This window comes from Zonotrichia albicollis, chromosome 1, assembly GCF_047830755.1.
Source record: "Zonotrichia albicollis isolate bZonAlb1 chromosome 1, bZonAlb1.hap1, whole genome shotgun sequence".
Classification (NCBI taxonomy): Eukaryota; Metazoa; Chordata; class Aves; order Passeriformes; family Passerellidae; genus Zonotrichia; species Zonotrichia albicollis.
The window spans coordinates 23482912-23496430 of NC_133819.1; the positions used below are offsets into that span (position 1 = coordinate 23482912).

General features: G+C 34.3%; 1 protein-coding gene across 6 annotated transcripts in view; it reads left to right on the forward strand.

The window, feature by feature from the left end:
- The window catches only part of AKAP9 (A-kinase anchoring protein 9), a 106748-nt gene that overhangs the window by 47412 nt on the left and 45817 nt on the right, over positions 1-13519 (forward strand). For all 6 annotated transcript variants that reach the window (XM_014269660.3, XM_014269668.3, XM_014269669.3 and 3 more), the window contains 13 exons: positions 1314-1527; positions 2313-2392; positions 4049-4184; positions 4609-4730; positions 5235-5340; positions 5895-6093; positions 6613-6709; positions 7562-7654; positions 9022-9384; positions 9977-10207; positions 11764-11904; positions 12451-12554; positions 13279-13484. In XM_014269660.3, the coding sequence (XP_014125135.2) occupies positions 1314-1527; positions 2313-2392; positions 4049-4184; positions 4609-4730; positions 5235-5340; positions 5895-6093; positions 6613-6709; positions 7562-7654; positions 9022-9384; positions 9977-10207; positions 11764-11904; positions 12451-12554; positions 13279-13484 (2092 nt within the window). The remainder of the gene's footprint in view (positions 1-1313; positions 1528-2312; positions 2393-4048; positions 4185-4608; positions 4731-5234; positions 5341-5894; positions 6094-6612; positions 6710-7561; positions 7655-9021; positions 9385-9976; positions 10208-11763; positions 11905-12450; positions 12555-13278; positions 13485-13519) is intronic.

A 13519-nucleotide genomic window follows, 5' to 3' on the forward strand; every position in this document is an offset into this window, starting at 1 on the left:
TTGTTATTCTGTGATTAATTTTTCAGTTCTTTTAAGTACTCATTCAAACAGTATAAAGAATAATGAAACTTCATCAGCCATCATTGACGAAACTTTTGAAATTCAAACTTGTGAAACACCAAAATTACATTATCAACAATTTTGTTTTAAGGAATGTATCTGGGTGTGATAATGAGAATTCATATCATGTGATTCTAACTATTTTCTTAACACAAAACTGTTCTTAGCACAGTTTTGCTTGTATTTCTCGGAATTGTAAATTAATTGTGGTAACATGGAAAGGATTCTTATTTGTCAATACAAATAGCCAAGTACTGAGTTAAGTATTTAATTAGGTGGTGGAATCATAAATCTGTATATAAATTTAAATTTATGTACACTGATGAAGTTCAATAGCATGCTGCAAGGTGTATGCAACTAAGTGTTCTGTGGAAACAGATGTTAAGCAGACTTCTACTACTTTTTAAGCTTTTTTTTTTGTTTGTTTTATGAAAGTCAACCTAATGGTGAACTAATACCACCAACTGGCCTAACATTGCATCATAGTTCATTCATTTCCTGAGAAATAAAATCACAGGCAAAGCCACATTGGAAACAATTGTGATTATAAAGAAGAGCTTTAGCTTTGTGATGGTTTCGTTTAGGCTTTTTTGTTTGCTTGATTGATTGCTTGATTTGTTTTTGTAAGGCTGTTATAAGGGTCTTACAATTTCCTGCCATAAAATTAAAAATTGTTGTGGTCCAAAGGTGTCTAAAAACCTTTTCAAACTTCAGCTCTAAGTAGGTCCCTGTTGGCATATCCCAAGTATATTTTTTCTTTAGCAATAACATCCCCAAAGTGCAGACTGTAACTACAAGCCTTGAAAATCATTGTTTAGTGCAGACTGTAACTACAAGCCTTGAAAATCATTGTTTTTAACGCCTGCTAATAATGCAATCTTTTCTTTGTGTTTAGAGTGCACTTTCGTAAGTGCTCTGTTAATAATGATATTGCTCTTGCTTCACTGGGTTAAAATTCATTGGATTTTTATTGCTGCTAGACAGGAATTGAAGCATATTGAATTTTGTTTATTTTAATTTAATTCTTATTTTAAGTTGAAGTGTTTTACTATTTTGGTAAAACTCAGTTTTTCAAACTAATTATTATTTAAATTTACTTTATTATTTATTTATTATTTAAATTTACTTTATACATACCACATGTGCAGCATTCCATTCAATAACATTATTAGTGTCAGAAATTTCCAATGATCTATTTGGGGCTTTCTATTTTCTTGTTTTTCACTCTTTTAATTGTGTCTTTAAATTCGAAGACTGATTTACAACTGCAAATGGAAGCACAGCGGATTTGTCTATCCCTGGTTTATTCAGCTCATGTAGACCAGGTTTGTGAGTCCTTGAAGGCAGAAAAAGAGAGTGCACTTTGCAGTCTTAAAGAAGAACTTGTTCATAATCATATACAAGAGATGACTGATCTTAAAAGAATGCATCAGCTGGAGCTCCAGACCCTGAAATTTCAACAAGCAGGTAACTTGACCAGAATTATGAGAATCTGTATGAAAGCTCTGTATCAGAATCTGTATGAAGCTCTGTATGAAAAACTGCCTTAAAAAGCCCCAACCAAACAAGCACAAGAGTTTGTGCATCTAGCTGCCCAATAAATTGTTTTTATATAATATTTTAAAGTGGTTTTTTTTCAGCAAATTGTTTACCCAGTACATGCAGTCTATCACTGAGGTAACTTATTACTGAAAAAAAAGTATATAAAAAATAAGGAATCAAAAGTATTACAACTCATTGTTTGCTGTTTATATCAGCTGAATTAATTGTAAAGAATACTGTAGATTCACCTGTAAGGTAAAAAATAAGCAAATTCACCAGCAAAGTTTTTTTGGACTTTTTCTTTTCTGTTTTCTTTCCATTGCTGCATTGACTCCCTGCACACTTTAAGTAAACTTTGGTGCTACTTTTTGCCTCAGTGAACTTTTATGTTATCATGATGGTTTTCTATCTCAGGTTTTTGTTATACCATGTTTTGCCCTTGTTTAATTTTTTTGCAAAAGTTCTTCTCCCTCCACTAAGTATCTGTATGCATTTATCTTTCTGGAGGTCAGTAATAAACAAAGCCATTTCTTATCTTGCTCCTCTAGAACGTGCAGCTCAGCTGTGCTAATTGAAACTGTCCGTGTGTTGTAACAATAAAGAAGGGAACAAAAAAGTGTCCTTCCTCAAGCTGAGGCAGGAAATTAGGCCTTTGGAAAGTTGTTGTGCATCTAGTGTTTAAAAATAATATGAATCATTTGTATTCATAGATGATGAAGAGAAATCTACACAAAGACTCATCGAAAAGCTGAATGAAGCTGTCACTGAGGAATGTTCCAGGCTGGCTCAGGTAAGACTTAACAAAAAGCCTTTTTCAAAATGAAAATTTGAAAAACAAAAAATTATGGTTAGTGAGTCATCATATTTTTCTACATTATTTATGCAGGTTCTCTTTGCAGCTTTTCTCTTTGCATTGATCTCAAAACAGAGACTGCTAAACCTGAGTTTCCAAAATAGTATTGCAAATGGTTTTGTTTGGTTTTTTCCCCCTAACCTTGTGTCCTTGTCCAGACAAGTTTTTGTCTTACACATAGTCCTAATCTTCTAGCTAATGTTGATCTCATCTCTGCTAGTTTGGAAGTACTTTTTTCATTTCTCTTTGTTTCTGGATAAATGTTTTTGATTCAAGAGTCTGCTGTCACTCACAAATATCTTGATGCACCGGACATCATCTCTCATATCTGCAATAAGACAGTAATTTCTTTATCAGCTGCAGCTTATCTTTCAAAAACTTAAAAGTGTCAAACAATCTAAAAAATTTGCTGTCTGTATTTTATTTTTTAGAAAATGAATATCATAGTCAAAATTTGAACCTTATATTTAGTCTTCATTCTAATATCAGCCACCTATAATAATATTTTGGCATATCTTTTCTTCTAGAGTAACAGTAACTGATGGCCCTTACAGGTACTTTTGGACCATCAATTGAGTTAATTGTTAGACTTATTTTTAGATAAATTCAGCTGCTTTTTTCACTCATTGTAAGTTTTCAACTCTAAAATACTTTGGATGGAATTTGTGGTTTGGGGTTTGGTGGTTTTTTACCTTCTTTGCTGGACTTTTTTTAATACCTTTTTGGTATTCCCATCTTTTTGGGAAAGTGAATAGCAGAATTTTAACTTGGGATCCACCATGGGAGAGATTGAGCAGAACTCCATGGTAGCTCAGAGAAAGTGGCAGCTAAATGAGAGTGCTTGGCAGGAGTTATTTCACAATGTGAAAAATACTGCCTGTTTGCATGATCCTTTTGTAGAGCTGTTAGAGAAATTATGGTTTTACTTTTCTAAGTTGAATTTGGTTTTTGTTGAGTAAAAAATCTTTGAATAAAGAGTTCCACTGTGCTTTGAGCAAGCAGTTTCTTTTCAAGTATCACCTTCAGAAATCATATGGATAAATCTTCTGTTTGCCTGTCCCTTGTGAATCTGGCAGTGTTCTGCTGACCACATAGCACCAACAAACATAGGTATTCTGTTCATTACTTGCTTTTTTATGCCATATCCTTTTGTCTGATTTGTTCAGCACTTCAAGAACAAGATGAGCTGTAATGCCTAAAAAGATACCAATTTTTGTTTTAAGGAATTCCTCTTTAAGTAAAATTGCAGCTTTTGAGAATGAGACATTTAAAATGTAAAGTTGCTTTCCATATTACTAAAGAAGGCTTCTCTCTAAAAGATTTTACTATTTGGCAGTTCCAGATTAAATACTGATTTGGAAACATACGTGTTTATGCTTCAGCTGAAAAGTCTTTTCATATCTGTTTCTTTTATCAGGAGTTTTAAAGATTGTCTGCATTCTTAGGATTCAATGGAACATTTATGCCACCGTTTTCACAGAAGTTAATGCTCACAAAATACTACTTTTTCCTGTTTTTCTTGTATTCTTTGTGAATTGTGATTGACAAAATAATAAATTGTTTACTTTTCACTTTGTTTGATTTGTTGTGCAGGTTTTGTGTGGCAGTCAGAATGAACATTCTTCAGCTGCTGTAGAAGCTGTTGATAAAGAACAGGAAATTTTCTGTAAACCTGCTGTAGAAGAAAAACTGAGTGTAGAATTACCAGTACACAGAGATCAAGCTCAAGGTAATGACTTTGTACTATCATGCTGGTTAAAAGTACTTATTTAAGGTATGTCAGACTGGCAATTATGCCATTACTTTTTCAAGTACTAATTCATGTGCTTAAATAGCTGTTTTAGAGATTTCCTCATTATTCTGAAGCACTTTATTTTTGTTATGGATATTTTCTTACGCTGTTTTCATTTTCATGGATATTGGTGGAAAAAAAATTTGGGGGTTTTTCTCTTCCTCCTTTTGTAGAAGAAGCTAGCAATCTTACCAAAAAATACAGATGTATCAATACATATAAAAATGTGTTCAAAATGTGGAAGGACTTCACTTGTTTCAGTATTTTGTAATGTTTATCAGACAATTCTTCGAGGCAGAACTTGTGAACAAATCACTTGTGTTAAAATTTATGGTAAAATGTTCATTTTGTTTTTTTAAAGTCCCTGATTCTTTGTGTAATTTAACTGTGCAAGAAGGTATGGATGCACTTCTGCAGAAGATAATGGAAGAGTACAGCAGGCTGAAAGCACTTCAAACACAGCTGATGGCACAGTGTAAACAGGTAAACTTTAATAGCATAGGGTATATGAGCATTTGAATTTTCTCTGTTGTGCGAATTCCTTCTGGATGACTGAGGAAAATGTGTGTATCGTGGTTGAGTGGTAGAGCAAGGCAGTGATTTGAGAAAATGGAGGAAGCTGCTGTCTATGTCACAGAATTGTGGGTTGGTTGAGGTTAGGAGGCACCTCTGGAGTTCATCTAACCCAGCCCCTGCCCAAAGCAGAGTCAGCTAGGAAAGATTGCCAAGGACTGTGTGCAGCTGAATTATGATACTTCACAAGCTCAGTGGGCAGCTTTGCCTTCTTCAAGTTATGCATGCCCAGCTCTTCTACCTCTCCTAGTACAACAAATGCTCCAAGCCTCCCATCTCCTTTGTTACTCTCTGCTGGACTCATGTCAGTATGTCCATTTCCCTTTCATACTGGGAGTGCAGCACTGGATATAATATTTTTGTGCTGCTACTAGACAAATTGATGTTAATTTCATTTACTTGGTTATTATTTAGGTTAAGGTACCAAAGGTGTCTTCTTCAGAAAGGAGGAAAGAAGAGGAACCTATCCATATGGAAATAGGAAAGGAAAGTCTGCAGACTCCTTCACAGAATCTAATGGGTAAAAAGATATATATGCTGTTTTTAATGTGTGTATATTCAGAGAGAAAGAAAAGACAATGACTTTTAATTTTAACTGATTTATATCTTACTACAGCTAGAACATAAGAGATTTTTTCTGATTTTGCAGTACAATACTCTAATTTTCTTAATTCTGTAAATTCTTTCAGAAGTAGATTCTGTGATGCATTTTGGTAGTATTTTTTATTTTTCCACTATAACAATTTGTTACCCATATCAAATATTATTTTGCAAAATTGAAGATTAGGTTATCATTCTTTGTTACAAAAAAGTAGTTGACAGGATGTCAGAAATTTTTTTAAACTACATTAATTATTCAGTCCATCATTGCTAAATATTTGTGAAGAAGTTAATATAGTTTCTTTCTTTCATTCTTCCGTTCTTTCATTCTTTTGTTCTTTTGTACTTTTGTTTGTTCTTTCTTCTGTTCTTTCTTTATTTTGTGCTTCTTTCTTTTGTTCTTTTTTTCTTTCTTTCTTTTTCCTTCTGTCCGTCTGTCCTTCTCACCCCCTGCGTGACACAACCTATATACAGATCCTACAATTCAAGAATACTGTTCAAAGGAGATAGGGAATCTTAAAAAACAACTTGAGGAGCAGCATGCTCAAGAGCTGGAGCACCTCCGGTCCTATTTCCAGCAGCAGCTGAGAGAAAGTCAAGAGAGGTACACTACAGAGCTTGTCCATCTGCAGGAGAAGCTTCAGATGGCTGGGCTGTCCTCTGACCACACAAGGTATTCACCAGTTTTTCAATGCTTAAAACTTCATGCTCATTTAAGAAGTGTTTCAGATAACCATTTGTGTAAAGCTCTGTGTTCTGCTTCAGAATTGGAGCAATTCTTTATAAACATATTGCTCTGCTGTAGTTTTATTTCTTCAAGACTTGTTAAGAGTCTTAAAAGAAATGATATAAACATTGCAAATTAAGTATTGTTAATAGAGGAAGATTTGATAAATGGAATAATGTGTAAAAGTAATTTCATATATATGAGCTTTATAGCAGCAATTTCAAAACTCCAACTCAGTAGACCACATTTAGTCTTCAAAACTCCAGGCACTGTCCTTTACATCTAAAGACATCTTGTGTAGATGTAGTTGCCTGAAATTAATTATTTTCTAGAATGATAGGTAATACTAAAGTTTGTGGTAAAGTTTAAGTCCAGTTAACACATAATGGTTTTCACCAAGTCATGGGCAAAATACTGATCTTTTAAAAATTATTATTTCTCCTCTCTGCTTTTTGTACTTTTTAGTGTATCCACAGATTCAGAAAGAAAGTTAAAAGAAGTCTTCAGGAAAGTAAAGTGCACAGAAAATCTTCATCAGAAAAAAACAGATAAAGCATTAGAGGTATGATGTAAATCAGTTGATGGCTAATATATATGAGTGACATAATTTAGATGCTTTGACTTCATATTAAAGTGAATTATGGACTAATACTTAGTAGACTAAGATAGTTATCATCTTAGTGTTGTTTTATACTATTACACAGTCCATGTGAGGGGCAAAATATTTAAATTTTTCTGAAAAACATATCTGGGAATTATGATCAAGAAAACTTGCTTTATTGATGCTGGGTTTACATTTATTTTATCTCTGAAATAAGATATTTCAGTTGGCTGCTTCTTACTGAAGTGGGAGACAATTCATGTTCAGATTCTGAGATATCTTCAGGAATCTTTAAAATATTGTGACCTTTCTTTAAAGATGAGTTATGAAAGGAGCAATTTAAGTTAAATACCAGGACTTTTGTAGTACATGCTGCACAGTTTAGGAGAAATTTTGAAAAAATTTTGGAAAATTACCCCAAAGATTTTAAGAGACCAGTGCAAATGGGAAAGACCCCATGCATTCTTCCCGTAGGAGTGCTGGAAACCTGGCTCAAAAATTCTGCATTTTGCAGGGTAGTAACAGTGTTTTGTGCTGTGATTCTGTGCTTACTGACCTGGTTTCACAGCATTTAACATCTCAAATAGTGCTGGAAGGAGAGTTGTTGCAAACTTAACTTTTAAAATTCATTTTGAAGCAGAAACAAGGCAAAGTGTTCTACCCAGTTCTTCTGTGTTGTGGTACAAAATTATGTGATTTGTATGAAATGAAGAAAACCTAATTTAGGGAAAAAATCTCTTGCTGGATTTAGACTTGAAACTAATGAAGTAAAATTACAAATACATGATCTGAGATTTCATGTTTTTCTTACAGCTTGGTAGGGAGATGGAAATGCAGAATGATCTGGATGTTATTCAATTGCTCCAAAAGCAGTACCAAGAAAGGTTAGAAGAAGAAGTAGCAAAGGTATTACTTTTATTTCATTACTTTAAAATATGTTTAAAAAATCTGTCATATTTATTTGCCATTTTCAACTATTTAGGTAATTGTTGTAGCATATGCTAACTTTCATATGATTTATTTACAAGGAATAATTTCATTTGGCTTCTGAATGGGAAAGCCTTAAAAAATTCTGGAACATTTTGGGGTTTCTTAGCAGTCTGTCCTATTCCTAACTCATAATTTCTCTTCATATGGGTTCTAGTGGTAATTTTTAAAACTTCAAAGGAAATAGACAAGATGCTACCATATTCTGCACTAGAATTTGTTTTTGAAATCCAGAGACTTAGGGTGTATTTCTTGCTGCCATAGGCTTATCAGCAGGTCAGTTCAAAAGACTTTTGCACTTAATAGTTTAATATTATTTTCTCATAATATTTTATTGTACATTTTAATATGTTGTGTAAAATGCATCATTTTTATTTGGATCTGGTGACTAAAACAATGAAAAGTAAAAGTAAGATTTTATAGGTAGAGTATATGTGTTTGTGGATTTGCTTACTTTCTGATTTTCCAAAAAGTTTCCATTTTTTTGCAGAGTGAAAAAAATATTCTCTTTTCTGCTGCCAAGAAAACCCTTCTTTATGAGGAAACAAATTTTGCATTGGTTAAGATCAGTTTAAGTTCAAAAGACAAACTCAAATTTTCTGGAAAGGAAGAGTTTGGTGTTTTCAAGTGTAACAATTCTGTATTTATTATACTATTTTTTCACACTTTTTGTAGCTTATGCTATAAATCATCGCATTCTAAATCTAGAATAGAATTACTCACATGAGTGGAAAAGAGATTTATTTGTATTAGAGATACTTAGCAACACAAAAGTTATCAGCCTGTTGTAACTGCAATTGCAGCTAGCTAGTACCAGTAATTTCTTTCTGGTTAAGTAAAATTCCTGTGGTAAGTATCAAGCTCATGGCACTGCTTTCTTTATACAGCCCTAAATTCCATGTCAGTAAAACTTTTGCATAGGATGCTTGGCTAGATAGAGAAAGCTTATTAGCACAGCTGCTCTTAAGCCTGTTGCCAGCACTTTTGAAATCATCTAATAGAATCTTTAAAAAAAACCACAACAACTTCATATTTCCATGCTAAATAATCTATTGTAATGGAAAACAGCATTGTAGTTCATTAAACCACCTTAAATACAGCATATCTGCATTTTAAGATGTGACCATTTTCAATATTAAGAAGATATCTTTGTTCTTTTATCTTTTTTTGTTTCCCTCTGGGAACTTTTGGTACTTATATTTTTATTGTTGATGATCATCCATGAGATTTCTTCAGTACTAGGAGATGCTGTGAAGCATAAACTAATGCAGACTTCTCTTTTTCAGGTTATTGTGTCAATGAGTGTAGCATTTGCCAAACAGACTGAATTGTCAGGAATTGCTAGGCAGAAGGAAGAAGAAGCACCAAGGCAGATTGTACATCCTGAGAGAATACATTTTGGAATTAAGAACAGTGAGGAAGAGGTTGACAGCCTTCTTAGGAAAGCAGCTGGAAAAGGCAGTAGGAATGAAGAAGGATTAAAATCACTTTGCAAGGAACTCAGTGAAGAGTCTGGAGAGATCAATTCACTTGGAGAACAGCTTCATTTTAATAGCAGCCCTGATTGCATATTAGGACACTCAACACATAAGGCAGTGATTTCTGAAGAACTTTCCCATGGCAGAGGTCTTAAAGCAGAAGAAACACCAGTAAGTGTTAAAAAAAGCAGCAAAGGAAAAATGAAGATAAAAATTCCATTTAAATATTTCCTTTTCCCTTTCAAAGAGTTGACAACTTCAGACCAGAATTATCTACACTTCTTTCCTGTGTGCTATGCCTGAGGAAGGGAATGCAATGCCAGCTATATTGCAGACAATAAATTGTTTAAAGAATTTTTGTAAACTAGGTTATATTTTAGTGTTTATACAAAGAACAGACTAAAAATTGTGCTTAAACAGTTTGAGCCTCTTGTGATAAAGGATATCAGCTGAACGCAAAAATTATTGAAGTGGTGTAAATCATATATTTAACATTTCACAAACATGGAGTGGGGCCAAGCTAAAATAAATATGATAAAAAGGAGTTGTAATAAGCATGAAAGCTAATACTGTTGAGAGTTACTGGAAAAAAATTATCTTTTTAAATGGAGTATAATTCTAAGCTTGGACTGTCCAAGAAGCAGGCAACACGATAGTGCTTTCATTCCAGTTACTTTCATGTATGAAAGCATTTTCAGAAATTTAACTATGTGCTAGGAACAGTTGTTGAGAATGAGGTGCTAAAGTAGTTGCACTGTTTCAGCACTCAGGTGGGGTGGTGGCCACGGACAGAGACACAGCCACGAGCAGCCAGCTGCTGCTGTACGAGGAGCGCCTGGAGGACATGCGGCAGGAGCTGGTGCGGCAGTACCAGGAGCACCAGCAGGCCACCGAGTTACTGAGGCAGGGCCACATGCAGCAAATGGAGCGCCAGAGGGAAAATCAGGATCAACTCCTCGCTGAGCTGGAGAGTCTTAAGGTGCAGTTGGCTGAGGTAATACATAATTCAACCAGTGAGTTAACAAAGGAACACCACCAGGAAGATTGATATTTATGCATTTGTATCTATTTAGAGGGAAGGAGGCATGCACGTATTTGTCATGTGCATGCATACACACTCATGCACACACACATACCTTTTTGTGTTTGTGTGTACATACAAACCCATATATGCATATATTTATAGAAGACATATTTCTGTAATCAAAGCTCAGGCTATGATTTAGACTTCTGTAAACATGGAGCAAACCTGCAGTGCTGTACAGCAGCCAGAAGAGAGTGATTGTGGATGCACTGCCAGATGCGTGGCACTGTGCAGGATGCAGGCTAACAGCCATTTACATCCATGAAGCCAGCAGGCATGACTAGAAATACTATAAAATTCTTCATTTTTCATCATTCTGATTTGAACAGTATCAGTGGCTTCCTGCAACAATGTGTTTTGGCATTTTGGGGGTTTTTCCCCCAGTTCTGGGAGATAAGTCCTTACCAACTTTTAGAGTGAAACAATATCTGTAGGATTTGGTGGGAAACATCAGTGTTTGTTTGCCTCTTCAAACATAACTTGCTGTCACTCCATATCTATTCAAAGCCTAGAGTAGGTGTGCTAATGAAACTCATTAGTTTATCTTAGTAATTCAAAAATAATGTCATTTATAGACAGTCTTTCAAGGATTCCTTCTCCTGAAAGAAAGTAAAAAGAATCCAGAGCAATATATCTTGCTCTCATTTAATTTCAACAGTGTAACATTACCAAAATGCACATGAAGCTAGTAACCAGTGAATTCTAGAATTCTTTGCTGTCACTGTGGAGTGGAGCTTCAGACCTTTCCAAACCTGTTTCTGCTCAGATTAAGTGTGGGCTTATGGAGTTCTGGAATCTAGAAAGCCAATGACTTGTACCTCAGGAGTCCTTTCCAGCAACATCAGCTGTCTCTCCTAGCTGCTTTGAAGGTGTCCTAGAATAATTTATTAATTTATCCTGATAATCTTTCCTTTTAATATATGCATACTTTCTCCTTTTACCTTTTTTTTTTTTTTCAGTTTTTAACTGCATCTTTATCAGAGTTGCAAATTCCTGTAACTGATAAAAATCACTCAGTAGAACTTAGGCTGCTGGGTTTTTTTTTTTTGTTTTTAATGCTAGGTATGTATGTTCATAAGAACTACATACAAATGTATGCATTGTGTTTAAGCCATGAACACTTCTAGCTCTTCTAAAAGAGAATGTGTGTAGGGTTTTTATAAAAATAAGTTATTATCTTTTTGTGCAAAACATGTTATAGCATGTAATATTCAGAAATTCCCTCCAGTTTGCATTGTGACCATTGTATTTCCTAAAGAACATAAAAATGTCATGAAAATCTTAAGAAAGGTTTAGGTATTTTTATCTGTATTCCATTCTAGAGAGCTTTTAGTGTTTTTTTAATGATTTAACGAGACGGACTGAAATTTCATTGTTTAGTGTCCGTAAAGAATTAGAAGAGACAGGACTCACTTGACTCAGAAGCTTAAACAACTGTGTGAGCCTCTACAACACTTCTTTCTTAGCGTGTCTCAATGGAGAATGACAGCCTGGTTGCAGAGAGAGAGAGAATGCTTTTGGAAGAACTGGAATCATTAAAACAACGTTCCGGACCCGGAAAAGAGAGGCTGTTTTGTGAGTTACAGAACAACAGCACACAGACAGAGGTAAATATGGACTTTGACTTTCTGGGCAACCCTGGCATGTAAAACCAGTAAAAGATTCCTCTTCGCTGATACTCCTTCTGGGTAATATATTTTGCTAAAAGAGGTTGGGTATTGCTGCAACAGAGCAGGTGTAAGATTCAAGAGGTGCTAGTGGTAAACATAGATTTTTGACTTCAGGCAAGCAGAAGCTGGTTGAACAGCTTGAAGGTGGGGATTATTACTACAGCTATTTCCTTAAGTAAACTCACTTTTCCATATTGCTATAGCAACGCAAACAGAAAGTACAACAGCTGCCTAATCAGTGTAACAAAGTTCATTCTAATTGGCCCTGCCTTGGATTTCCTGGTTTGTTTTGTTAATATTTTTTTCCACGTAATAAGAGCATTACTTTATTTGTAATTTGGTGTAGAAGTATTAAAAAGGAAATGACAACTTATTTAGGTTTTCAATTTCATATCCTGCCATATATAAGAAGAATATGTTGATTCTGACATGACAGGATTCCTGTCCTTTTTGTTTTCTCTCCCTCTGCCAAAACTTACTCAGAATGAAAATGAAAACCCAAATGATGCAAGAGAGCAGCTCTTTGAGCATGAAGATGGTGAAAGGAAGCCTGATGAAACACCTTCAGCTCTTCTTTCTAAAGAAAGGTGCCTAGAATTCTTAAGAAAATATTCTTCTTAAATTTTGATAATCATGTTTTTGCTGTTAGATTAATAATATTTATAAGTTTTATTCTGACTGATGATGATATGCACATTTTGTTCTAGAAAACCATATTTGTAAGTTTATGTACTTAAGGTTAAATAGTATCATATTTTTTATAAAGCCTGAGAATGTAATGTTACAGAGGATGAGACAAATCATAGCGTACTTTACTATATATTTTGCCTTACACACGTTGAATCATAAACATTATTTATACACATATATTTATATACATACTGTATGTTCATATGGGAATTAAGTTTATATTAGTACAATTGTTTTATTTTATGATACCAGTTGACTATTCTGTAAAGTTCTTGATCTGTGTAGAGAGGCAATTTTCTTAACTGTCATTTGAGAAAGGATTAATTTTATAATGAATACCAGGTGAAAGCAGACCTCCGCTTTAAAAAAATGACTAGATAAAATGCCAAGATAAAAATAGAAATAGAGATACTTGGACTTTTTACATATCTTGTAAAAATAACTGATGTTTAACACAAATGTGTATTTAGTATTTATATGATGTAGGGTTTAGCCTTAAAAAAGAAATCTTAGTTTTGTTATTTCAGTTGCAAACTTCTTTGGTTGCAAAAGTGTATAAAAGGTAAAACCCACTTGGAAACAAGGGAAAGATCAGAGGATTGATTAGTTTCTGTCCTGCAGGCATGTTTTTCAGAAGGCTAATGAAAAACTCATGAAGATTCTTTTAGAAGTTGTGAAGACAACTGTAGCAATGGAGGAGACAATTGGTCAGCATGTTCTTGGCTTACTGGATCGGTCTGGGAAAGTCCAGGCTTCCAAACAGGCTGGTTGGGACACTGAGACAGAGGAGTCAATAAAACCCTGCATCCGTGTGGGATATGAAAAAGGTACTGATTGTATGGTTTTATATTTCATAAGAAGT